This window comes from Sceloporus occidentalis, unplaced genomic scaffold, assembly GCF_023333645.1.
Source record: "Sceloporus occidentalis isolate IW3139 unplaced genomic scaffold, rSceOcc1.0.p SCAF_23, whole genome shotgun sequence".
Lineage (NCBI taxonomy): Eukaryota > Metazoa > Chordata > Lepidosauria > Squamata > Phrynosomatidae > Sceloporus > Sceloporus occidentalis.
The window spans coordinates 11,202,134-11,228,562 of record NW_028317003.1 but is presented as its reverse complement, the minus strand read 5'-3'; the positions used below and the strand labels follow the sequence as shown (position 1 = coordinate 11,228,562).

At 41.3% G+C, this 26,429-nt stretch overlaps 1 protein-coding gene across 3 annotated transcripts in view; it reads right to left on the bottom strand.

Moving 5' to 3' along the window:
- LOC149300794 (serine/threonine-protein phosphatase 6 regulatory ankyrin repeat subunit A-like) overlaps window positions 1-8,015 on the bottom strand; it is a 35,943-nt gene extending 27,928 nt beyond the window's left edge. For 2 of the 3 annotated variants that reach the window (XM_089484950.1, XM_089484952.1), the window contains exons 1-2: window positions 7,902-8,015; window positions 6,197-6,280 (exon numbers count right to left, since the gene is read on the bottom strand). In XM_089484950.1, the coding sequence (XP_089341076.1) occupies window positions 6,197-6,280; window positions 7,902-8,015 (198 nt within the window). Of the gene's footprint in view, window positions 1-6,196; window positions 6,281-7,238; window positions 7,248-7,901 lie in introns of all 3 variants that reach the window. The other variant, XM_089484951.1, reaches the window with a different exon arrangement.
- Between the last annotated feature and the right edge of the window lie 18,414 nt (window positions 8,016-26,429).

Sequence of the window (26,429 nt, the reverse complement as noted above, 5' to 3'; positions counted from 1 at the left end):
AAAAAAAGCCATTGCCACAGAGGGTATAACATTTTGAGAAAGAAAGGAGAGAAAGAAAAAAGTCTGCTCACAAAGCGGCTAAAACGGAACATACCGCTAAAGTCTTTATTCAGGAAACAGTTAATTGTTTGCAACTAAACCGAAAAGGCCTTTAATCTAAAACAGCAGGCAGACTATTATTCAAAGCAAAACCTGTTCCAGGACACGAAATACATTAACAACCGACAGGTATTTTTCCATAACATATGCTTCTTTTAATAAGTTAGCACTGTAGAGAAGATGCACCTGAGTGACCATGCTTCGGTAATGAGCTTGCAGGTCCTCAAGCAATTCCCAACAGTTTTTCCCGTAAAATCTTGGGTGTAATTCGAAAATATTAGGGTAAAAGGGAAAGCTATTAACCCTATACATGCCACAATAGTTGCATTTGAAGGGTTAACCATCAATGCTGTTCTCCCATGCACCAGAGTTAAAAATAAATATTCAACAGCTACTTCCAGGTCAACTGTGCCTCCCATTAGAGGTCATCCAGGTATTATAATAAAAAAAAAAACAAAAAAAAAAACAAACCGCACACATGAATACAAAATAAATATTTTATTATATGTACATCTTTATTATAACTGATTATTATTTTAGTTCACTGGTTATTGATTCACCAATGTAAGTGACCTAAACTTAAGATTTTTATTTGACTTATTTAAATATAATATTTAAAATACTTTAACTTATGTGATCAATGACATTTTAGGTCACTGGTCATTGATCAGCCAGTGACATGATCTGGTCTGGTGGGTGTGTATTATAGACAGGTACTTCATTTTTCCTATAAAATAGAGTATAAAGTTATACCTGTGTATTATGCACAGGCACATATTATACCTGAATATTTACGGTAAGTATATAATACAAATCAGCACAGACATCTACAGAGCTCATTGGCAGTGATGATTTTCCTCAAAGACACTCCAGCTTCCCAGCTGCCATCTGTGGTCTTAAGTTTCATTGCACGGATTGGCTGCTTGAAGCAACCAATCAGCGGCAGGAAAGTGTTGCACTAGAATCAATGGGAGCTGTTTCTGCACATGAGCATGGGGGTCTCACTAGAACCCCATCAAGTGCATTCGATGATCCAGAGCTAGGGTTGACTGGTATAGCCTGGGGGAGGGCAGAATTTCTACAGATGCCGAGTGCATTTCCAAGGGGGGGGGGGGGGAGACTTCACCAGGTGCAAACCCGCCTTAATCTTGAATTAGCCAACACAAGCGTGCCACTGGAACACAGGAGTGATGGTAAAAAATTTGAACAAATGCAGAAAGTCCCAGAAGAACTGTATTTTCCTTTTAAAACGGTGCCAAGAGGCACCGTGAACTTGGTATAATAATTCATATATATATATATATAGACACACAACTGGCAAAAACATTGCACGCAGAGGCATATTACAATATTTCCTTCTGAATTACGGAACAGATGAAAGCCACATGAGCAGAATTTCACCAATGTTAGCGGCTGTGAAAGGGCGCACAACAGAATGTACAGATCAATAAAGATTCCCATTATTCCCGGTGGCACTGGTGAGAAACGGCATTTGGAGCCACACAAACGGCCCCTGTCTTCTTAACGACCGCAGAAGGAAGGAATGAGTCACGGCTGTGCAGCCAGACAAAACCAACGCTTCATTTCACACCAACACCAGGCATTTCAGATTTAAAAGGCAAATGTTTGACATGGAAGCGGCTTCCATGCAGCCATGACTGATGTATCACAGTGGAATCCCACAGATAACTTCCTTGATATTACTGAATCACGTGGTAGTCCAACAAAAGGCTGGACGATGGCCATGTGAGTTGTTAAGGCAAAGTGAGAGCTACATTTTGTTCCTGGAACCTTATATTTCATCGAAGACGTTTCTAAAAGGTTTAGCAGGGAATATAATTCAATTGGTGTAAAATACTTTCAGGAACAAGATAGATTATTAGATCACCAGACATGCAAAGACTATCAACTCGTGGGTGCTATTCAAACTTACACGGCCATCAAAGCTCTGACTTTGACATTTTAAACTTGGGGTACTAGGTGCCCTTCTGGGCTCAAGAAAGAAAAAAGTGCATACATGTACACACACACACACACACTATTCGTGATACCTACAAGAACTGCACACAAACCGTACCAAATAAGTAAGGCAGGTATTCAAAGATTAGACTATAACAGCATTGCACCATAACTCCTGCTAGAAGTTAGAAGTTAACCGCCTTCTAAAGACATCTAACTTCCTCAAGCGTAACGGCAGTGAACTCTTCTTTTAAAAGTTGCTCTGTAAAGACATATGGCTCCATACGTGAATCACATTGGATTGATGTTTTGTTGAGTTTTGTACCACTGGCTGAATGTCAGGTTTTTAGTTGTGTTTTTAAGGGAATAGTTTTAATTTTTAATTATTTTTAGACTTCCATTATGAATGCTTAACAGATAGAAGTTCTCACAAGGAGAACTTCGACAAATAGATGTTTATGCCCAAAATATACGTTACGTAGGAAAAAAACGAAAGAAAAAAAAAACACCTTCCTTGAAGTATGCAAGCAGATCTACTATACTGTATTTAAACTATAATCTGATTGACAGGTGGTTGCGCAGGGAGTACATGATGTTCATTCACCGCATACAGTCCTGTAAAATTAATAATCCAGATTTAGAACAGCATGCTTTCAATCAACTGGACTTAACCCCTTCGCGACAATGGCTGTTGTAACATTTCTGCGGTGCTCGTGTTTAGCTGTAATTCTCTTCCTTCCCATATACTGAACACACACAAATTATGTATTGGGTTTTTTTCGGGACAAGAAGGGCTTAAAACTCTTAAAAACGGGTGTACGCCACCATAGAGTGTTATCACTCCCATGCAAACTTCATTTATAAACGTTTGCATAGCCAATGAAGGCATGATGCCTGAGTTTGCATGAAGTCTCCCACGGAATGTTTACTAACCATTTAAAAATAGAAGTGGCTTATGGCAGTGCCATTATACACACGCTCGTGGAAAACGAACTAATGCAGCCAAGCAAATTTAGTCGGGTATCAATGAGGAAATGCCACATGCAATCACATTTTAAACCGGCCATGAAAACCATCAGCCGCTTTAGTTTTTATAAACACTTCCCTTAACTGCTTTAAGGCGGAAGACGTCCCAGGTACATTACAAACCGACTGCTGCAGACAAATGGCTTACTTGGTACGTCTTAAACGGAAATTGTCCCTGCTTTGCGATGCAGGTTATAATTACACGGGGGGGGGGGGATGTGTGACAGCTCGGTAACCCTAGGGATCGCTCTAAATTTATATTTGTATAAGTGTGGGTGGTTAGTTAGTGGTGAATTTATTAGTTAAAGATTAGGTTGGGGCTAAAAAAAAAAAACCAACAACCCCTAACACACAAAGTTAGAGGTTATGAAGAGGTTTTACCGTGCCGGAGAGGAATACAATATTTTGTTGTCAGACTGATGCCACTGCGCCAGATTCTGATGTGAGTCAGTATAGCAGCAGCTCTCGCACCTCAATGAACATTTTATAGCAGATCGTGCAAACATCTAGTGCAAGAGACTGAAAGATTGTGGAATGCATTGCTTTCAGACCACAAAACTATAGCAACAGAGGAAAAAAACCATCTGAATGCAGAAATGTAGTCACGATGCTAAACATGGTTTTCAGAATTCCTCAAAAATGTAATCCATTCCCTCTATGATTTAGAACAGATATGTGTTTAGTAGCACAAGACTTTGTCAGACGATGCAGCTGAAGCTCTCAGCATTTGAAACTTTCCAGCTGGCATGAACACCCCAAGCTGTAACAGCTGGAAACTATTCAGACTTTCATTCACAAAGCCATTTTTGACTCACTACCACCAGAATACCTTCCACTACTAAGACATTCCATCTCAGATCTAAGTAGCTCCTTTCCCCAAAAACCTGAACTCTGAAGTGACTCAAGTGCTGGGCGACTCTATACTCATTTGTTCGCCTGCGTTCACATTTTCCATTTGCTTCCTAACTTTACCTCCCATACACTGAAGGATATGCCTAGGGAGTTGCTCATGCTTAGAAGGTCAACCAAGGCTAAATTAGCACTTGCTCCACATCATGACCAAGAACAAGTTAGAAACACCACCTGGATTCACAGGGCAAAAGGTGGCACTACATATTACATGTTTATGGATTACATGTTAGACATATTATTCCATTACTGATATGATGATCATTGTTAGATAGGAAGGACAATTCACCAAATGATCTAAATAACCGTCTATCAAATCATATCAGAAATATATAGGAATAACCTGAGGGCAGAAAGCCAATGCTGGGCAAGTACCGTCAGGGACGTGGGAAGATTTCACTAAGCCCCACTAAAACAAGTTACCACAAGTAGCCATGTATGCGAGACAGGTGACCAGTGTGACCTTGCATGTAAAATGGTGACATCTGTCAGAAACACAATTAAACAGCAGCAAGAACAAAACAAGTCTAGTCTCAAGCTAAGCTGGGGATGAAAATAGGACAGCTATAGAAAAGGGTCAGCATATGCCGTATAAAGGAGAAATACTGAATGCAAGTCGCCGTGTGCCCCCCCCAGCTAGATTTGCTGCCTTGTGCCTGTTGAGTTAAAGCAGTTTTCCCTTCTGGAAAGCGTTATTTTGATCCTTTGTTCAGGGCTGCCTTACGCCTACCCAATACATGCTTAAAGCCGCACAATGTATTAACCCCCAACACTTCTGCAGAAGGAACAATTTGGCAAACCATATGGCGATTCTTTGAAATAAGTCTACTGCTGTGTAAACAGGTCATGCACTATAAAAAGGGTACGTAAACACGTGATGGAGCTGGCTGAAACGTCCTGGTGGGTACAGCAAAACAAACAAGGATGGTGCAGGTATTAAAGTATCACGGATCTTTGTACCACAGAGCTCCTCTACTAAAGTTTTCACGAGGATAACGAGGAAGAATGGGAGACAAATCAGAACCTTGGGGAAAAGCCAAAGACAAAATTTGCAGATGCCCCACAGAAGAGACCTCAGCATGTCTAACTGGCAAACAATAGAGAAAATAAAACAGTGGTTGCGTTCCTTGTACTTTCTGTTATGTTACATTATAATTCTATTAAAAAGGTCCACTTCAGTCATATTTTCATGCTAAATGCACAATGGAGTCCATTTTGCATAAACCCAAATTATTTTTATCACATGAACATTGGTGCACGCATTCTAAATCTAACTCTCCCCCGCTACTAAAAGTGGGAAAAATAATTAAAGGTGCCAGCTTCCTCCGCATGCTCTAACACTGCTGTTGAAGTCAACCGGAGTAGAAGCAGTTAATGACGTGTATCCTAGCGAAACGCTATGAGAATTACATGCACGTGGCTACTCACAAGTAATGTCAAAGGAAGTTCAGGCACCGACTTAAAGAGAGGTGCTGCTCAGGTGTATTCAAGAAGTCCAGGAGAAGACGAAAAAAACAGAAGTCTCACAGTCTAGCTCCAATAAGTAAAGAAAGCAGACACGGAGCAAGAGAGAAATGTACTCCTAAAGGCTTTCGTGTGACTGTAGTCAGGCCCCCATGTCTATACGGCCAATGCAAAGCAGATAAGGGAACTGGATAGATGTCTGAAGTCTACACAATCACTTTGTGTCATCCCTGAAAAGATGGCAACATAGCAAGTTTAAGATAATTTCCCCACTACCTAGTTCCATATATCCCAAGTTTCCCAGTTTTTAAGCACTGTCCTACCAGGCTGCCCCACTTTTGAGTGCCGTGGAGGTCTGTAAAATAAAGGGGACTGCAGCTTCCACGTGTCCTCATTGCAACACTTTGAAGCTGAGGGCCACAAGGTGGCTCTTTAGGTATGGGGTGTGTGCAGCCCTGCCCCAATCAAGCCTGCTCCTAGACCCGGTCACAGAACATCTCAGGTGCCCCCCCAATTTGGACAACAAAAAAGGTTGGGAGGTATGTGGTTCCATATTATCCACAGAAACAAAATAAAAATATATATAATTGAAATAAAATATATATAGAAGTCAACAGCAGCGATATACGACTCTGGACGGAAGTTAGGGACTAGTATCTGATCGGATTCCTTGAAGACATGATTCCCACATAACATAAATGAACTTAAATGTAAAATTAATTCCACATTTCCCTTTTACCTGAAAATTAACATCTTCTTTCTTGAATATTAATGCCCGGACTTCATCAGGATCCCCATTAAAAATTGCTTGAACAAGGGGAGGCTGAAACAGAAAGAAGAGAATATAAATATTACGTTAAGAATCAAAAACAAAAAGCCTAAAAATACAATAGTGCACACAAACATGTAATTCTTTAAGTGCAGAGGAAACACGGGATACATAACGAGGAACACTGCAGCCATCATATGCAGTTTAATTCATTCCTTCAGTCTGCAAATGCTTTGAAGGATCCGTCAGGAAGTCCACATAGGCATTTGCGTCTTTCCCTGCCCCACACTCCTAGCCTTGACAAAGGACACACATGCAATATTCATCAACTCAAAAGTTCCAGGGGGTGTAACGAGGCCCCCACCGTGCAGAACGCACTCCTATTAATGTCAATGGGAGTTCTTTACAGCCGGATTGGTGGTTTTAAGCGAGCAAAAGTGGTAGGAAAATGGAAACACGGAGGGGGTTGGTGTGCCACCGCGTCTGTATGCGCTATCAATTTTTTATTATCCTTGTAATTCCACAGTAGTTACTAGAGAAACATTTAAAGGCACAATTTAAAGGCCAATGCTCCACAGCACCAGTTCCACACTCCAGAGTTAGACACCTTGGAACTCTTGAGCGTCAACAGCCAAGGAGCTAAAAGGCCCAAAAAGCTAATTCATAGATTCTCATGAATCCCTTTCGCGTATTTCCACTTGGGGGGTTACTAAAGAGGATATTCAGCTATCCAACAAATTAAAAACTGTTACGGATACAGACCTCCAAGACAATCCCCAATGATTAATGGAAACAGAATGTGCGGGTTGATGTGTTTCCTACAGCTGATGTCGTTGAACTCGACATCTTTATGTTTTTAACCAATAGCATTTTTCTTTCTACTCTGCAAATTATTCCTTTTAACAGCACTGTTTATTACAGCTCCACCTTACTATGCTCAAAGTTTTGTTGGGGCGAAAAAGACCATATAATTATGAGGAAAAATGTCTAGCATGCCAAGAATTTTTAACACATACTCAACCTGCCATATAAATGGCACATATAGACTACAGAGATTTCAGTTTACAGATAAAAAGCTTAGTACAGAAAGAGAAAGTTATAAACCAGATATATGTAGAAGGCCTTACTGTTAAGTAGCCATACAATTAGTTAATAAGGACATTATAAGGGTGGTAACTGTGGTGCAAACAGGGGGGGCACTCCATGGGTTGCACTTTATAAATAAGGCCCGGTGTATCTAAGAAAAGCATACAAGGTTTATATAATATTACAGCTTAATGACATTACGTAATACTGAACAATCTTTGCACGCCATTGAACATACAGCAAGCGCAATTCTAAGAAAAATGGTTTGTAATTCTTATGTCAAGGCATTTCTATTTAAAAGGAAGTATAATGAAGTGCCGGGAAGATCTTCATCTAAACAGGTCCATCATACATTTAAAAACACTTTTCAATAAAAAAAATTATCCATTTATTAAAAGAAAGTGCAGATTAATGACAATTTACAGGACTGTTTAGAATAACCCTAAACCAGCTCTACTGTGGCCATCATAAAGCATCATTAAATGAATCCACATTGAGCACGATCGCTCAGAGTTTCACTTTCCTACGTTTTGACGCCAAGCTCTTTGTATTAATCTTTTTTATCAAACCCCCTGTCAGTAGGTCTTACCGTTCCAGTTCCAGAGGGTGAATGTCGATACGCACTTCCCCGAGGTAATTTGGGAGTAAAAGTCGGAGAATCATCTTCTCCCTCCTCCAAAACCACAATGCATACGCGGCTCATTCGCACACCAACTTCGAGCAAAAGCTCTATACCATGCGATAATAAAACTACGGCGCAAAGCCAATAATATTCACTATTACGCAGTAAATATATTTACTCACAAGATACTTATAAAACAACTCAACGCTACACTACAAAAATACTCAAATCCCATGGGAGATATTCCACCGGCCATTATACTGGAAGTGCTTTATATTCCAAATAAAGCTCAAGGTAAAAGTTTGAGCATTCATTAATAATTTACCACCACCCAAATGTCTGCGCTTCCTTCATTCATAAATGGAAATAACGAGGTACGTGGCATTAGCGGGCAGTCCTAAAAGCGTTATCAGGTAAAAGATGGTGGCAAAAAACGAATCTACGCTCGGCAAGGTCAATGGCTAAAGACCAGACCAGTCAGCTTTTCTGTTTCTGTAAACACTTGCACTGAGCCGAATCAATACCGCGTTTCTAAGAGAATCTGAAATGGTTTTCCATTCATTGTGCGGCTTTCATCAGGCTTAATCCGGTATTGAGCTCCTACACGAAGCCTGAAAATCCAGCAAGGTCCACAGAAGCAGCAACAATAACATTCACATGTGATGACTCAGGCCGCAGGGGCCCGGGGCTCCGGGATGAACGTAGCCTTCTATGACCCAAATGGACCACATAACAGGAATGCAGAGGATGTGCTGATTTCATGAAGACCAAAGTGATGATCAGCAGCCATTCATCTTCTGCTACACAGGCATTAAAGGATTCCAGGTAAATAGATTAGTCCCGCTGCTGCAGCACCAAATAATGCGAAGGGGTTAAAAACTGTGCCAGGAACTAGTTTATCGGTCACCGTGAGAATCCTTATTTAACGAAGGCATCGACGTTTCCTTAAAAGAGTAACAGTCTTCATTTCAACAGCCTGATTCCCATCAACCCCGCGCTTAGTATTCGCTCTCTTGCTATTTCTGGATGGCTGCTTTGTTCGGTGGATGGCTGAGGAGCTGCAGAGCCCCGGGCAGAGAGGCTGTTTATAGGAAATCGCAGGCGAATTCACTCCCCCGGCAGAAGCATTCCATCGCAGCTGTTACGGAAAGAAGCAGACACACTGCAGAGCCGCAGAATGAAACATCTACCAACGCGAGCATGTTAACAAGCCACTGGAGAAACGGCACTGGGTGAACCAGTAACTTCCTGGAACGGGGAGGGGCCAAAGTCCCCTCCATAGCATTGGTGGTTTAGTGACTAATTTGCAAAGGGAAAAAAAATATGTACCCTGCTGAAGTTTTAATATTTTCCACTGTAAACCACATGGAAAATGGCTGTTCCAGAGCAAGGCAGGACGTATAACTACTTTCATGTGTACTCTTTGAAGTCAGCCACGCCAAGCGGTCCCTTCAACGTCAGCCCAAAGTTGGAATTTTGGGATGGAAGGACTCTTATAGCACAAGACAAGATCCTGGAAACGCTGCTTAAACACTGATCTGTGAGACTTCATTACTCTGCATGATATATATATATATATATATATATATATATATATATATATATATCTTACAGGCAGCAGAAACCAGTGCAAGCAAAGCGTAAAGCTGACGATTAGTGTTTGTATTTAGACTTGACGTGGCAGAAGCAGGAAAAGCCACATGTGTGAATTGAATGTGAATGTACTATATGCCAGGGCTTATCAAGGCTCTAGGTCGCTATGGTAACATGAAATGACTTCCTAGGTAGGGTTGCAAGAACTCTGTAGTTGCAGATCTCTAAACTATCCCTCACGCAGCAATTCGAGGTGATCAGACAGAGTTGCAAATACAATTGGGAAGCATGAGGCACAACTCGGGGGGGGGGGGGGGGGTCACAAATGCAAGGTCATGTGACCTATACTACTAGCAAACTAAGATGTAAGGAGAAGTGGAACAACAAGCCCCTGCCATAAACCGATCACTGGATGGGTGTGTGTACCCATAAACAGTAACCTAGAAACTAGCCAAACGTGCTCCCATATTACCCCCACAGTGCAGCTTGTATATGTAATATATGATTCCATACCAACTACTGCATTACCAATAGCAGACAATTACTGACCCAAATAGAAAAACACCCCTCCCAGCTTCCTACTAGTGTCAGTTGAACTGATCGGATATTAAACTAAAGGGGTAAAGCTAAAGAGAAATATGTTTTCACAACAACCACCCCCTCCCCCCTCTGCCCAAGTGATCATCTGACATCAAAAGGGAATCCCACAACCGCAGCTCTGCTTACAACGGAGGAAGAACGCGCATACGCGGGAGAATCCCTGCACACACAAGGGCAGAAAACGCTGATCGGACGCAGCAGCAGCCTCCTAGACAAAGTGTCCCCGTAAACACCAACATGCATCCAACGCATAATTTATTACTGGGAATGACCAACAACCTATAGTATGTTAAGGTAAACAATAAATCTGATTGCAGCTGTCCAGGTCATTTTGATTTTCCCGTCACACAAAGGAACAGACTGCCACTTGAAGCATTGAAATGGTGAATGGTCTGCAAGAGACACGATGCCAGGAAAGACCTAGTGACCTCCATACATGCAGCTTGGAGGAAAAAATAAATAAATAAAAATAATAAAAGGTGGAGAACTGTTCAAGGTCAATCTAAAAATGCGAGGGTCAGAGGTTTAGATGTAAATGTAGTAAATGTTTTACTTTACAGAGAGGGTGGTAGAGGTTAATACAGCGAGAGAATTTGAACATGCATGGGATTGGCATTCAGCTATCCTGCCTCCAAGAGGAGACCAAGGACTGACTAAGGTTTAAGTTCTGCAAAAAAAGCCACATCCTCCACAATATAATCCTTGTTTTTCCAAAGTTTTATTCAAAAGAATAATGTAGGGCCTACAATGACACCTTTAGAAAAATTAGAGTAAACCAGCTTTTTATTCACACATTTGGCCTAATGTCAAAGATTGGTAAGCTTGTTTGACTCTTTTCTCCTAGAAAAATCTATATAAATCTGTTCATATAACTACAAATGTAAAAAACTCCTTACCTATGTACTCAACATTTGAAGGTATCATATTTACACTGAAATGAAGGCTTAAAATCCAAGTACTGAATGAAGTTTAAAAAAATGTTTTAACCTCTATCTTGCAGTTATTCGCTACATGACAACAGAATATTGACATTTAAGGCTCAAAATGGATTGTTTTCAATGGGTTTAGGGAACATCCATTGTGCTTAAGGGGTTAAAAAGTTAAGGGTGGGGAACGAGTTAGTAACAGAGCCGTGTCGGCATTCGGGGCAAAATCATTGCACAGGAAAAGCGTCAATAAGCTTAATATCAGCATGTGCTCGAGAGCCAAGTAACCGAGTGGGACTTTGGGGAAAGCGTGGAGAATTCATCCCTGTTAAAATATTTACCATGTATTGATTTGAAGAATGGGAATAAGGTCTTACAGCTAAGAAAATGTTAGGTTTTCCTATTGATTGTGAATTCTGAGGATGCCCCTTGGGCGTATATTCAGTGGTTGGGAGAAGGACATTCACATCCAAGCTGCAGAGAGGAGGGCTGTGCGCACAACCCACCAACTGGGAAACACTGAGAAATGATTCACCACGTTTAAGGTCCTCGGAAGGGTGGTGGCAGACATTGGATGTAGTCTATTTAAAATGTGGGACGATGACTCACAAGAACACTAGGATTTCCTAAACACAACAGACAGAATAACAGAGCGTGTGACAGAAATTAACTTCACTGGGCAATCTTAAGACTCTTATTTGGTTACGGTCTGCAAAGAGGACATTTTACACGTTATATAAGCACACACGTAATATTTAGACAAATATATATATCTATATACACACACAGTAGAGTGCAAATGTTTTAGGCAAGTGCGAAAAAAAATGCAGTAAGTGCCTTCAAATTGTAATTTGGGGTCAATCAGATGCCTCCATGATGAATAAGTATCTGCCTGTATTTCTCAGCATCGGGGAGCCCATTAATTCTGACCAAAACCCAACTCCATTTGCAGAAACTCAACCCCAATCTGGCAAGGAACCTCCACCATGCTTCACTGTTGCCTGCAAATATGTATTCTTGTACTGCCCTCTAGCCCTTTGGTTAAACACCCTTCTGCTACAGGCAAAATTTCTAATTTTGATTCATCAGTCCAGAGCTCCATACCAGTTGAGTCGGCTGGTATGGCTTTTTTGGCCACAATTCTTTCAGGAAGACTGCTTCCAAACGGCCTCTCTGGACAGTAGATGGGTGTACCAGAGTCCCACTGTTTTCTGCCAATGCCGAGCAGATGGCTCTGCTCAACATCTTCTAAAAGCTAAGCATGGTGTGTCTCATCTGTTGCATGAAGCTTCCTTCACGTCCACTGGATCTATGGTCCAGTTTCCTTGTTCTTCAAAAGAGCTTGGATAAAACATCTGGAAAGCCTTGTCTGCCTTGAAATTTCTGCTTGGATGAGACCTTACTGCTGCAGTACAACTACCTTGTGTCTTGTTGCTGTGCTCAGTCTTGCCATGGTGTATGACTTTTCACACTAAACCTCACCTCGTCAGGCAGGTTTATTCCTCCTACACAGCGATTTCTGTTTCTGTTAATTATTTCAACCTACATATTAAATTGATGATCATTAGCAGCTGTTTGGTATAATCATATATGTCTACAAAATCCCTGACTGTGTGCAAGCATACCTACTATTTTGAAGGCAAAGAGTGGTCATACCCAATATTTACATTTTTCCACTGCACTCACTTTGCATTTTGTTCACTGATAAAGATTAACTATTAACGTGTCTATTTTTGAAGGCACTTACTTGACAGCATTTTTTTCATATCTGCCTTCCTAAGGTTTTAGCACAGTACTGAGCAATTATATAATATAAACATATACCGTATTGGCTCGAATATAGGCCGCACTTTTCCCCCCCACTTTAAGTCTTTAAAGTGGGGGTGCGGCCTATATTCGGGGTCTAGCGCCCGACGCCCGGGACATGCAGTTCCGGGCGCCGGGCAGGCAGCAGGGTTAGGATACAGATCCCCCGCAGCGTTGCAGGTGACCTGTATCCTACTCTCTGATACGCTCATACAGCTCCCCTGCCAGCACTTCCCACGGGGGGAGTGCCGGCACGGGAGATTGTCTAAGTCCATCGCGCAGACGTTCACCGGCAGCGGTGAACGTCCGCACTATGCGTTTTACCTCTGCCCCCAAGACTTACCAGAGCAGACTCCCTGGTGTCTTGCGGGGCCGGCGGGGGACACCTACGCAATAAGCGTATACAACTTCTGGTGCCGGCACATCCGCTGAGTTTGCTCTGGTAAGTCAGGAGGGGCAGAGTGGCAGCATATCTCGGGGGGGAGGAGGAGGACGACAGTGGCAGCATATCTCGGGGGGGGGGGCAGTGGCAGCATATCTCGGGGGGGGGGGAGACAGAGTGGCAGCATGTCTATTAAAAAAATGTTTTCTTTAAAAAAGCACCAAACTTTTAGGGTGCGGCCTATACACGGGGGCGGCCTATATCCGAGCCAATACGGTATTAACATTTAGCTTTAGACAATCAGCCTTCCCTTTTTTGAACTTGGGAAAACGTGCAAAGCAATTGGCCTCCTACCCCTAACTTAGCTACTTAGCTGACACTTTGCATTCAATAAACTCAGATAAATGACTTGGTACATATTTTCTTTTACACTTTTAAAATGCAAAACTATATCATTAGGCATCCTGAAAACCCAAGCTATTACTTGAATTTTACAAAACAGGTTATCATATCAATGTAATTTTCATATGATTTCAGGTCATGTATGCGTTGAAGATATTTCCAAAAAGCATCTAATATTGTCTGTAAATTGCATATGCAAAGTATGAGACTGGAGAGAATGATTATACAAATTAATACAAAAACCAAACCCACAAGCTATATTCAACCTGTATGCCACATAAATCTTGTAGGTGCAATGAGGAGATGAGCAGTTATTCAGAAACCAGATGCTAGTGTATGGATCTAGCCTACTGAGAAGGAATCTAATGTCAAAACACTTTTGACATCTTAGAAGTAGGCTTCTGTATGAAGAACTGTGGAAAGCAATATTGCTCAATACAGGGCAGACCAAAAAGGTTACGGAGAGGCAATCATGGAGAGTTGCTTAAAGGCAAACAGCAGTGCAAAGCATAAGCAATGAGCTGTATGGAAAGCATTCCCAATTCTAACACCGGTTTCTTACAGTGCCTTGCAAAAGTATTCTACCCCTTGACATTTTGTTGCATTAAAAATGGAATTAAAATGGATTTTTATTTGGATTTCATGTAATGAACATACACAAAATAGTCCAAATTGGTGAGGTGAAATCAAGAAATAACTTTAAAAAAAAAAAAAAATCTAAAAAGAAAAGAAATGGAAAAGTGGTGGATGCAGATGTATTCACCCTCTTTGCAATGAAGCCCTAAATAAGATCTGGTGGAACCAGTTACCAATTGCCTAGTCTTGTCCATCGGTGACCCTGTCAAAAATGGAAGGTATGCAGGGGGGACTAGGGCCCGGACAGTGTAAAGAACAAGAGATTTTTGTTGGTTAGTACAGACAAAGCCCTTTTTTTCCCCTTAAATATATGTTTGGAATGCAGAATTCAATAGGAAATGTCTAGGTTGGCTCCGTGGGAGAGGCATACATGAATTTGGTCTGGGAGACACGTGCCACGAGTTAACCCCTTAACGTCCATTGCCGGGTCAGGCACATCATGCAAAATGGTCACTTAACGACCTATGACGTGCCTGACACGTCATGAGACTTAAACAAGCTTAGAAAGTGATCAACGATCACTTTCTAAGCTTAAACGGTGTTGCTGTAATGCCTCGATGTCGAGGCATTCAGCAACACCGAGATCGACATCATGGGCCATGTCTGGCCCTTCCCCGGGGCGTCAACGCCCGTTTTAAAAGCGTTTAGGAGGCGATCAACGATCACCTCCTAAACTTCAATGGTGTCGCTGGAATGCCTCGATCAGGACCCCGATCACAGCCGCAGCTGCACGCAGTCTTCACCATTCGCAAGATGGTGGTGGCCCGGGAAAAAAAAATAATAAAGTTGAAAAAGTTCGCTAGATGGTCTTCAGACCCTCTAGAGAACTCTGGCTCCACTTGCAGGTTGAATACAGGTACTGCATTCAACCATACAAGTCAATGGAGCCCAGCTTTCTAATCACTATGTGATTAGTAAAATATTTAAAAAAATAAAAAAAAGGAAAAAAAACCAAAACATGGTAACATTTAAAAATTATTATGCATCGGAACTATCCAGTTCCAGCAAAATGTAAAAAAAAAAAGTCCAAAAAGAATAAAATAAAGTTTATTATTATGAGCAAGTGGTAAAATTAGCGCTGTATCTTTCCAAAAATCCTGACATGGAAGAATTTAAATAAAAGCATTTCAAATACCCAAGGGGTGTCTAATTTTAAAAAAGTAATGGTTTGATGGGGTAAATTGGAGTGGTTGGGCTCAAAGATAGGGCATAGGCACAGACTGACCGAAATGGGGGGAAAAAGCGCACTTCCAAAATGTGGCATTTTAACCCCAAATACCAGACAAACCCATACATGTGGGGTATGACTGCACTCGGGAGATGTTCCTGAACACACATTGGGGTGTTGTTTGATAGTGATGTATACCTGGAGCTATAAATTTATACCTAAAGTACAATTTGTGTGAAAAAAATACCAAAAAAAAAAACTACCACAAAGTGTGGCAAAGGCTGGTGGTAGAATCTGATGCATGGAAAGGGTTAAATACTACCAATTTTAAGTACCTTGGGGTGTCTAGTTTTCAAAAATATATGGCTTGATGGGGTAAATTGTAGTGGCCGGGCTCAAAGATAGGGCATTGGCACAGACTGACCAAAATAGGGGAAAAAAGCGCACTTCCCAAATGTGGCCTTTTAACCCCAAACAGCAGTAAAACCCATGCATGGGTGGTATCACTGTACTCGAGAGATGTTGTTGAACACATATTAGGGTGATGTTTGATAGTGACGTATACACGGAGCTATAAATTTATACCCAAATTACAACTTGTGTAAAAAAAAATACCAAAAAAATACTACCCCAAAGTGTGGCAAAGGCTGGTGGTAGAATTTCATGCATGGAAAGGGTTAAAATACTAGCATTTGAAATACCTTGGGGTGTCTCGTTTTCAAAAATATATGGTATGATGGGGTAAATTGAATTAGCCGGCTTCAAAGATGGTCCTATTAGGACATGGGGGCAGAATGACCAGATGTAAAAGTTCCAAGTTAAAAAATGTACACTTCCTAAATGTGGCGTTTTACCTCCCAAACAACCCAACAAACCCATGCATGGGGGGTATGACTGTACTCGGGAGATGTTGCTGAACACATATTGGGGTGTTGTTTGAAAGTGATGTATACCAGGAGCTGTAAATCCATACCTGAAGAGCAATTTTAGCGATAAAAAACACAAAATAAATTACTACCACAAAAGTTTGACAAAGACTGGTGGTAGAATTAGTGCATGGAAAGAGTTAAAATTCTAGCATTTGAAATACCTTGGGGTGTCTAGTTTTCAAAAATATATGATTTGATGGGGTAAATTGCGTTGGCCGGCTTCAACGATACCCGAAATGGCACATGGGGGGAAGAATTACCAGATTTGGAAAAAATGGTTTTGAAATAGCAAAATGCTACTTGTACTTAATGCTCCATAACGTGCAGAAAAAAGCAAAAAAACATAGTAAGTTTTTTCATTAGCTTTTTTGGATGAGTTAAAGGTTTTTGGGGTAAAAGTCAGAAAATGTGGGGGGTTTTTTTTAATTTTTCATCATATTTTATTATTTTTTTTATGGGAAATTAGATAATATGATCAAAACAATGGTGTCTGAAGAAAGCCCTTCTTGTCCTGAAAAAAACCAACATATAATTTGTGTGGATTCACTAAATGAGTGAGGAGAAAATTACATCTAAACATGAACACCGCAAAAGTGTTGAAACAGCCTCGGTCCCAATGGTACAAAAGGTAAAACAAAGCCTGGTCCTTAAGGGGTTAATGTCGTTTATTCGGTAAAGCAAGAGCTTACAGGAACCCTGTGGATGTAACTTGGCAACTCTACAGTGCATTATGAAGGACAAGCACTGGCACCGCATAGCGTATAGTGCAGGGGCGTCCAACGTGCAGCCTGCGGGCCAAATGCGGCCCACCGGACTTCAAGGTGCGGCCCACGTGAGTCGGTCCTGCTCACTCACATTCAAAGCGGCTGCGAAGTTCAAAGCAGAAGTTGTGCGGCTTTGAACACGTGACGTTCAAGGGGGTGGGCTCACAGAAGGTGTTCCTCATGGCAAGAAGGAGAGCAGGAAAAAAATATGTAAGTATTAACGGACATGAAGTGTAATTTCTGTTAGCTTTTGCTACTGTGGCTGCTTGTGCATGATAGGAGTGTTATTGCTATACTAACTATATATGATTACTAACAGCAATCACACTCCTATCATGCCCAGGCAGCCAGTACATGTTGGAACAGAGCAGAGTCACGTGAATGCACGTCCCCTCGACGCTGAACAAGAGACGCTGCTGAGCAACGCAGAGGGAAGCGGCAGGGCACCTGCGGATGATTATTTTCAGAGGGTTTTTTTTTTTTTTTTGCTTTGGCATTTTGCCAAATTAACCCTGTATAAATATGCATTATAAAGCTAAAAGGCCATATTTTCTCTCAGTGAAAAATGAGTGCGGCCCACTTCTGATGAAGTGGCCCACTGCAGAAAAAACTTGGACACGTCTGGTATAGTGTATAGTCCAAACGGTGAGGAGGCCTCAGAAAATTCTCATAGTTCTGCTCTTCATAAAGCTTAGTTAGCAGGTTTTAACCTTTCAGCAAGCTGCTACTTTAGAAAGAAAAATCTCAAAGAAAACTCAACATACAATGTATCAATTATTCATTAAAAAGATTGTGTGAAAAAGCTAACACACATTTTAGTAGCTTATTTACTGTAAGAAATGCTATATTTTTACCATAGGTAAATTTTGTTCTTAACAAAAAGAATATAAATTTGTAGTAAAGTAAAGAGCGAATAGTTTTTGCGCGAAGGAAGCCTTCCTGCTCCTGCATTTTGGCAGACATTACCAGCCGATCTACCGAGCATGCTCATTAAACGAACCCTTCATGCAGCTATGCTTATTAAAAAAAAAAAGCAAAAAAACTTAAGGGAGCATAACGAAGCAACTCTGCCGAGTGTCTCACAAACACTCTCAGGAGGGAGAGGCATATATCATTTAATAACGGTTGTAAATAAATACCACCACGCTTCTTCTTAATCCCTAAAATGACATTGTTTCATACATTTTCACAGCAGCTCAGTAATCTTCAGTAGTTCTCATTAAAGGAAAGGTTGGCTGTGACACACAGTAATTTGTGTTTAATGAGTTATACTATGTCCAGGCACAGTATAGAGCAGACCTGGGCAAAGCACGGTCCGCGGGCCACATCCGGCCCGCTGAATAGCTCGGACCGGCCCGCAAAGAGTGTCCTGGTGACTCACCAATGAGTCCGGTGTCAGCAACGGGAAGCAGCGAAACTATGCACTCCGAAGCCTTGTTCATTTTGTTCACTTCTGTGCTGTGCTAATAGTTATTCAGGCCTTACTTATTCAAGCACCTCTACCAATGACGTAGGCTTGAATAACTTTATTAAACAGCACATAAGTTAACAAAATGGACAAGGCTTCGGAGTAGGGCTGCAACTAACGATTATTTTAATAATCGATTAGTTGGCCGATTATTTTTTCGATTAATCGATTAATCGGATAAAAAAAACAATATGCAAATTTTTTGTTTATTTAAAATAATTTAATGAACTGGATGTTAAAAAACAACTTAAAATTTACATTAACATTCCTATTTTGTTATGATGTAATAAAAAAACAATATTTTCAAAGTACAAAAACCCAAACACAATATTTATGAAACAAAATAACCCCAAACATTCTGAAAAGAGGTGGACTATTACTGTTCAAGAAACTTTGCACCCGGCACTTTGCACCCGGCACTTTGCACCCAGCCCTGGCACTTTGCACCCAGCACTTTGCCCCACCCCTGGCACTTTGCACCCGGCACTTTGCCCCAGCCCTGGCACTTTGCACCCAGAACTTTGCACCCAGCACTTTGCACCCAGCCCTGGCACTTTGCACCCAGAACTTTGCACCCAGCCCTGGCACTTTGCACCCAGCCCTGGCACTTTGCACCCAGAACTTTGCACCCAGCCCTGGCACTTTGCACCCAGCCCTGGCACTTTGCACCCAGAACTTTGCACCCAGCCCTGGCACTTTGCACCCAGCCCTGGCACTTTGCACTGTGCCCCTGCACCCAGTCTCCAACTCTGCCCTGCACCCAGCCCTGCCCCCACATTCTGCCCTGCCCCCACACTCACAGCCTGCACCCACTCTGCTCTGCACCCACACTCACACTCTGCCCTGCACCCAGTCTCCAACTCTGCCCTGCACCCCCACCCCCACTCTGCCCTGCACCCAGTCTCCTGCCCTGCCCCCACACTCACACCCTGCCCTGCATCCCCACCCCCACCCTGCCCTGCACTCAGTCTCCTACCCTGGCCTGCCCCCCCCCACTCTGCCCTGCATCCCCTGAAACCCCACCCCCGCGAATCGCTCTGTGCGAACGGAGCCACTCGCACAGAGCGAACCGCAACTAAAAGAAGGCGCGTGTAGCGGAAGCGGGGAACGCTCGCGGAGGTAAGTAAAAGGAGCCGAGTGCTCCAACAACTAATCGATCACTCGATTAATCGATAACGGAAATCGTCGACAACGATTTCCGTTATCGATTATTATCGATTTTATCGATTCGTTGTTTCAGCCCTACTTCGGAGTTTGTAGTTTCACTGCTTCCCGATGCTGAGTAAGTGATGCCACTGTAACTTCTGAGTGCCAGGATGCTCGTTGCGGACCTTGGGGAGTGCCAGGACAATCGTTCCACGCTCGTCATTAACCATTTTTTTAAGAAGGGATAGTATATGTATGCAGTATACAGGTATTGGTAGAATGAAGTTAAGGGCTCATGCACACTGCTGTAGTTTCGCCCGGGCCGTAACCCAGGCGAAACTACGGCGTGCTGCTGCGGAGAGGAGATGGGAGTGCTCCTTACCGCTCCCCTCTCCATTGGCAGACACGGGGGCCGCGCCGTAAAACGGGGTGAAACACCGGTTGCTCACCGCGCCGTATTACAGCGCCATTCATTTTCAATGGCGGCCGTATTCTGGCCGCAAATCGGGCGGCTGGAATACGGCCCCATTACGGCAATGTGCATGGAGCCTTCGTATGTTGGTCTGGCCCTCTAAAACCATTCCAATTTCTCATGTGGCCCCATGGGAAAATTAATTGCCCACCCCTGGTATAGAGTATCTGGAACATAGGGAGGATATGTAGAAGGGTTAAACTTGAGTGACTTATTAGTTATTATTAAATTACTACGTTACTACGGCAGCATAATTTCTGCCATTGTATAAGGTCGTTGTGCAACTGGAAATGGGATAGACCGCTAAACAGAAATGGTACTTTTCCCCTAAAATTTTCCAGATTCTCCTTAATACATAAAGACCACACTGATACAAAGTCATCATCCATCACTCACTGACAGACACCATAGACGGAAGATATCATTTCATGGTAGTATACTCATATGAAATAGCGAAGGTTTGTGCTTTACTTACTCCTAGGCTTACACCACAGGGCCTGTAATTTACATTTACAGAGCAGAACCTTCCAAATAGTAAGGACATTTTATAAGCATGCTTCACCGACACATACACATTAACAACTCTTCAACATACTGACGCAATCTTATCATACTGACCACTCTCAGCCACACTAACATATACTCAAAAAACACAACCATTCACAGCCAAATTAACCAACACCGCACTCTAAATCAATCACATAGCAATATGTTGTGCACACCATCCTTCCCATGGCGCCTGGCCCAGGGAGAAGTCACCGCTCACCCATGGTACTAGCCGTTTTATCAGAACCGGTGCCAAAATACTTGCAGCTATGACGGCTACAGTCAGGCGATAAAGCCACAGCAAACACGGGCCATTTTGCTAAGTTCTAAGTAGGGTATTCTTTTATTTGAAATGGATGTCACTCTGGACCTCAAGGGGGACCACTAAAATATATTACTATCTTCCCTAGACCTATGGTGATTTTATCTTTCTAGTGTTAAGTTAATTTGAGATTTTCCAAATGACCTTAGGAGACAAAAAATGAATTAGCAATTTAGGGGGAGAGCGGCAACGAGAAATCATTTTCAAAGTCATAACTAAAACTGATTAAAAGGTATAAAAGAGTCCAATAATTGATTGTTATTGTGCTAAAGCTCATATTTTATCAAGTCTACCAATCCCCATATTATCCTTTCAAAACATATTTAATATTTACCTTTAAAAACACTTTAAGTAGCCATTGCTAGTCATCCTAAAAACTCATAACGAATGTCTAATACTATTATAACCAATGACAGAGGAAACATGAATGTGTGAAGAGAGAAGGTAAGGGGGCTATATAGCACAAATATTTAATATAATTTATACACATTTTATATTGGATAAACTCAGCTCAGCTATTGGATAAACTCAGCTAGTTCCCAAGATCAAGCAATCCTGCCATCTCCTGGAGAACCGGGTGTACAGCAAGAATCAAACGTTTATTTATTTTTTTTAGAAATTGGGTTAGAAAAAAAAATTTTTTCGGAGACACCAACGATAATGTATTTAAAAAATCCCCATGTAGTTACAATAAAGAATAATAATATTAAAAAAAATTTAAGTACACACTTCCCCTCAGAGGCCTTAACCATTGAATCGTAAAATTTAGGACTATTCTGTATTAATAGCACTGTACACAGCTATATGTGACATACAACAGAATTTGCATATTAAGAACCCAAGCTTAGCACAAAACCCAACACCCGGATCGAAATCATTTCAAATAGTGACACAAATAGGATATTATAGTAGGTTCTACAAACCTCAGGCAATAGGTCACTATGGCGACCAGAAATTCCTTCCCAGAACCAAGAGTTTTAGTGAACGCCATCACAAGAAACTCACATGCTTTCTTGAAACCACTCCCGTCAAACCCTTACCCACACAGCTGCATACGAGCAGGCCATGGTCAGTCAGTTGTCATACTCTGGTCCCGAGCGCGAGTATATGATGTGTGTGTTCGCTTGTGTGTAAGTATGTTACTGTTTGATCACTTTTAAGCTTGTTTAATGAAATGACATGTCAGGCACGTCATAGGTTGTTAAGTGACAGTTTTTCATCGACGTGCCTGACCCGCCAGGACATTAAGGTGTTAAAAACGTTATTAGTCCTTGGTCTTGTCAAGCCATATCCCTATCCTATACATGTTCAAATACCCTCACTATATTAGCCTCTAAAACTTCTGCTGGGAGGCTGTTTGACTTATCTATGTACCTTTAACATGTTTTACATTTTAGAGAATAAAAGCTGTTACAGTTACGGTTATAGAGATCTCCTTTGTAAGGTTAGTAGCTAAATTATGTGACTGGGGAAAAATGTCCCCTTACCATAAGATGCAAAGCTTCTTCCACTGACCTCCGCTGATACCAGACATATCAAACACCCTTTGAGCTGAGACAACAGACCCTACCCTAGTCATACATGATGTTCTTTGATCTACTCTTTTAGGAGGTGGTTTGTTTTGTTGAGAACTTAGTATCTATTGCATTAAGACTTGAGAAAACATACATATTTTGTGTTATTGGTAACAACTTAAAATCTGATCATTATATTGATCACATTGAATTTAAAGAAGGGTTAAGCCACAATAATAAGCATAAAAGGTAACAAAAAGTGTACAACAAAGAAAAAAGGTGTCTATAAAACTTGGAACAAACTCCACTCTGTAACAAAAGGAAATTCGTTTCCAGATGGCGGGTCGCCGTATTGTTGTATTTGGGAAGCTTTCCCAAAGTCAAAATAGTAGCCGAAGGAGAGTGTATTCCAAACATAACAAATATGCAGAGCAGGTCCTTAAGGGAAGCACTTCAGCAATAGATCACTTTGAAAAGCAGAATATGGTGCCAAACCCTTCACCAGGATTACATATTAACTACAGAGGCTCATAAATTCTTTAACCTTCTTTAACCTTCGTCATCGTAAAAAAAAAAAGATATGCCAAAAAAAAAAAAAAATAGAAAGGCATGATGCTAATAAACAAGTATAGGTACACCGAGAAAATGAAGCGGGTCACTAACGGTGGAGACTGACGATTACATAAATAGCTATCAATCGTTCACAGGGTCTCAGTAAAGACATTTGGTAATTGCATTAGGATGAAAGCGTCGGGGTTAGAGGAGGCAGGCGGTCACCTGGCGAGAATGCTTGCTACGCACCACCACGTCTAAAATACATTTAAAACGGGACAACCCTGTGAAGAAAATCAGCCAGAGAACACACCTTCCAAACAAGGAAGGAACGTATCCATAGACTTCTCAGGAGACAACTAGGAGTTTTGTGAGTAGAAACCTTTCATCTTTCAAAAAAAGTGAGATAGCTGGCTATTTAGTGAATAAACGCCTCTCACTCGCACTCCGTTCTGTTCCACTTCACTGCATTTATAGCCAGTTTCTAACAGGTTGAATAACATTTCCAACGTGGCAGCTAAGAGCAACTTTCTGTATGTTCAAACGTCATTATTTGGGAATCTAGATCAGTGCTGGGCATAACTGCATAAAACTTTGGAGCCAGACAGGCGAACCTATAAGCCCACTTGATGGATTTTTTTTTTAAATTAATTTATTTCTTGGAAGCATGCGCCCTGAGCTGAATACAGCTTAGTACTTCCGTGGGCCTCTGAGTAGAAGTACACTTGGGGTAGCATTTCATAATAAGAATTAAATCAGCTGAAAAGTTTAATCACACCGCAACTCACCTACAAATTTAATCAACTCATAAGAGGTTATACAGACATAAACGGAGTAAAAAAGCCCCCCCCCCCAGGTTTTGTGTTGCGGATACGTACGATATATACTGAACATGTCGTAGGATTGTAATATGATATAGTAAAATGCATGCATAATGGACAGGCTTCTTAAAACATCTGAGATCTTTATTATCTGCTTACTTTTATTAAATGTTTATCACATAATTACAACATCACATTGTCTTTATTGACTTAACATTTACCCTTGGTTCTGGCACAAGCAATCACCTATACAGGTAAAAAGTCATCAGAACGACATTCATTACACAGCCTCGTAATACAAATATATCTTTTATCTGCGGTATAATCACATTTCTACTCCAATAAAGTCAGCCGGTTTTTAATGAGAATTTAACACTTTCAGCGGCTATAAGTAATCAAACAGCTTATTACTCTCAGCAGCTGCAACAAAGTAAACGGGCACTATCTATATGTGGCCCGGAGAGATAAGAAGTGCAGTCTGTCACATATGGAAGTCAAAACGCAGAACATTACCTGACCCAGATCCTATAAAAACAAAAAAAACATGCACTGCTCTGTTCACATGCATGTGGGATTTCACTTATATGTCGCTAGTTAGGAAATATGTATCGATTTCCTATGCACATGTAAAGTGAATCGCAAGCTGTCAGAACAAGACAAGTAGTCAACGTAAACTTTTTTTTTTTTTAACTTGGTCAGTAAAGTGGGGGGGGGGGTCTCATGGACCACTAAATATTTAAGGAGCAAGAAACAGGTGCAGCACCAACAATAAACGTGAGGCAGCCAGTGCTACGTTCCTTGGAGATTTAATATTGATGGCTCTTTGTAAATGCAAATCATCCACCACCCTGTGAATATAATACTTTTGCTTCAATTTCCAACATTCATAACAGTGGTGGGACCACTTTTAATGTACGCTAGTGATTCCACAGGAGATCCTCTGCCTAATAATTAGGATAACAGAAGCCTCAATCTGTCACAGATACGCAACAAAGAAAATTTACATCCACTGAAAGAGGCCAAAGAAGAGTCATAAGAGAAAGTTGGCTTCCACTCCACTGATCTTAAATCAGGCAGCTCCCTGTAACAAGCATCAAATAGTCAGTGGCTACTAACTTCAAGTTGTTTAAAATGATTTACCTTGTTATAATAGTTAAGCCGCAAGTTAACACTGAACACGGGCAATGACGAGCGTGTCCATACACACGTATTTGAAGATATTTGATATTGCAGGCACTATTTTAAAGCAGACTAAGAGACTACGCACATTAGCATGTACAATGTATAACAGCAAACTAAACGAAGACGTGACAAAATGTGTGGAAGTGCTGCAAAATGTACCCGCGCACACACATGTACAAATTGATTTACACACACACACATTACATATATAAATTAACACACAAAAGGCAATAAGACAGGAACTTCAATGGTAATCCAATATAACTCAGTGTGCGGTGTAAGTGTTTAATTCCACTTGATATTTGTGTTCTGTTTTCTGCATAAAACCCATATATTTCAGTGCAGTAATGTATGTATGTATGATGTTGTGCAGATAGCGTGATAACAGCCGTTGCTGGGTATATACATCTCGCCACTGCTGCCATCTTAACAGCTTCCTGAAGCATCCGGCTTAATAAAAGGACCTTAGAGGAGTAATTTTGCGCACAGTAATGCAGTTTTAGGTATAGTTATGTTGCTATTGTAAACTAAAGGTAATGGGGTATTATAAACCTGTCTGTGAAACAGCAGGTATATCAACCACATATGACTGCGATTCATTTTGGGAATATTACTATCGTCCCTTGTGTCACAGGAGAAACAGATGGATCCATCTTAAAAGACGCTCTTCTAAACAGAACATGGATATCTTATAAATGAATCAGAATTCCTCCATTCATACATTCTCACCAAAGAATGCACATTAACATATTTTCTAGGTGTATTGTATGCTTTATACAATAACTTACTTGTCCCGTCTCCTCCATGGCCCGATGATTCTCACCACTGATTACGTAGCGAGTTTTTAAAATTAGGTTTATAAAAGTCACCGCTCAATCAAGTTCAACAGCGCAAACCCGCCGAGATCAATGGGAAGGCTTTCAGAACAGAGGTCCTGTGACATCCACCAAGCTGACGGGGGCGAAGTAAACCATGTGAAAGGAAAACAGCATTTGCAACGGAGAAAGCCACGTACATTTAAAGGGTGGAATGTACATTAGAGAGCGTTATCATGGCTGGATTGTCCCCTTAAATGTCTAAAGGGCTAAACAAGTACTTGCATTAAAACTATCCACAGTTTAAGAGATATTAAGTTAAAAGCTAGCCTACTACTGTGCCTAACGGAAGCGGAGAAACGAGAAAGGTGGTAAAACTACCGGATGCAACCAATTTTCTATAACCAAGTCATTCCTTTTTTCCGCAACACTTTTCAGATGCAATCAGCAG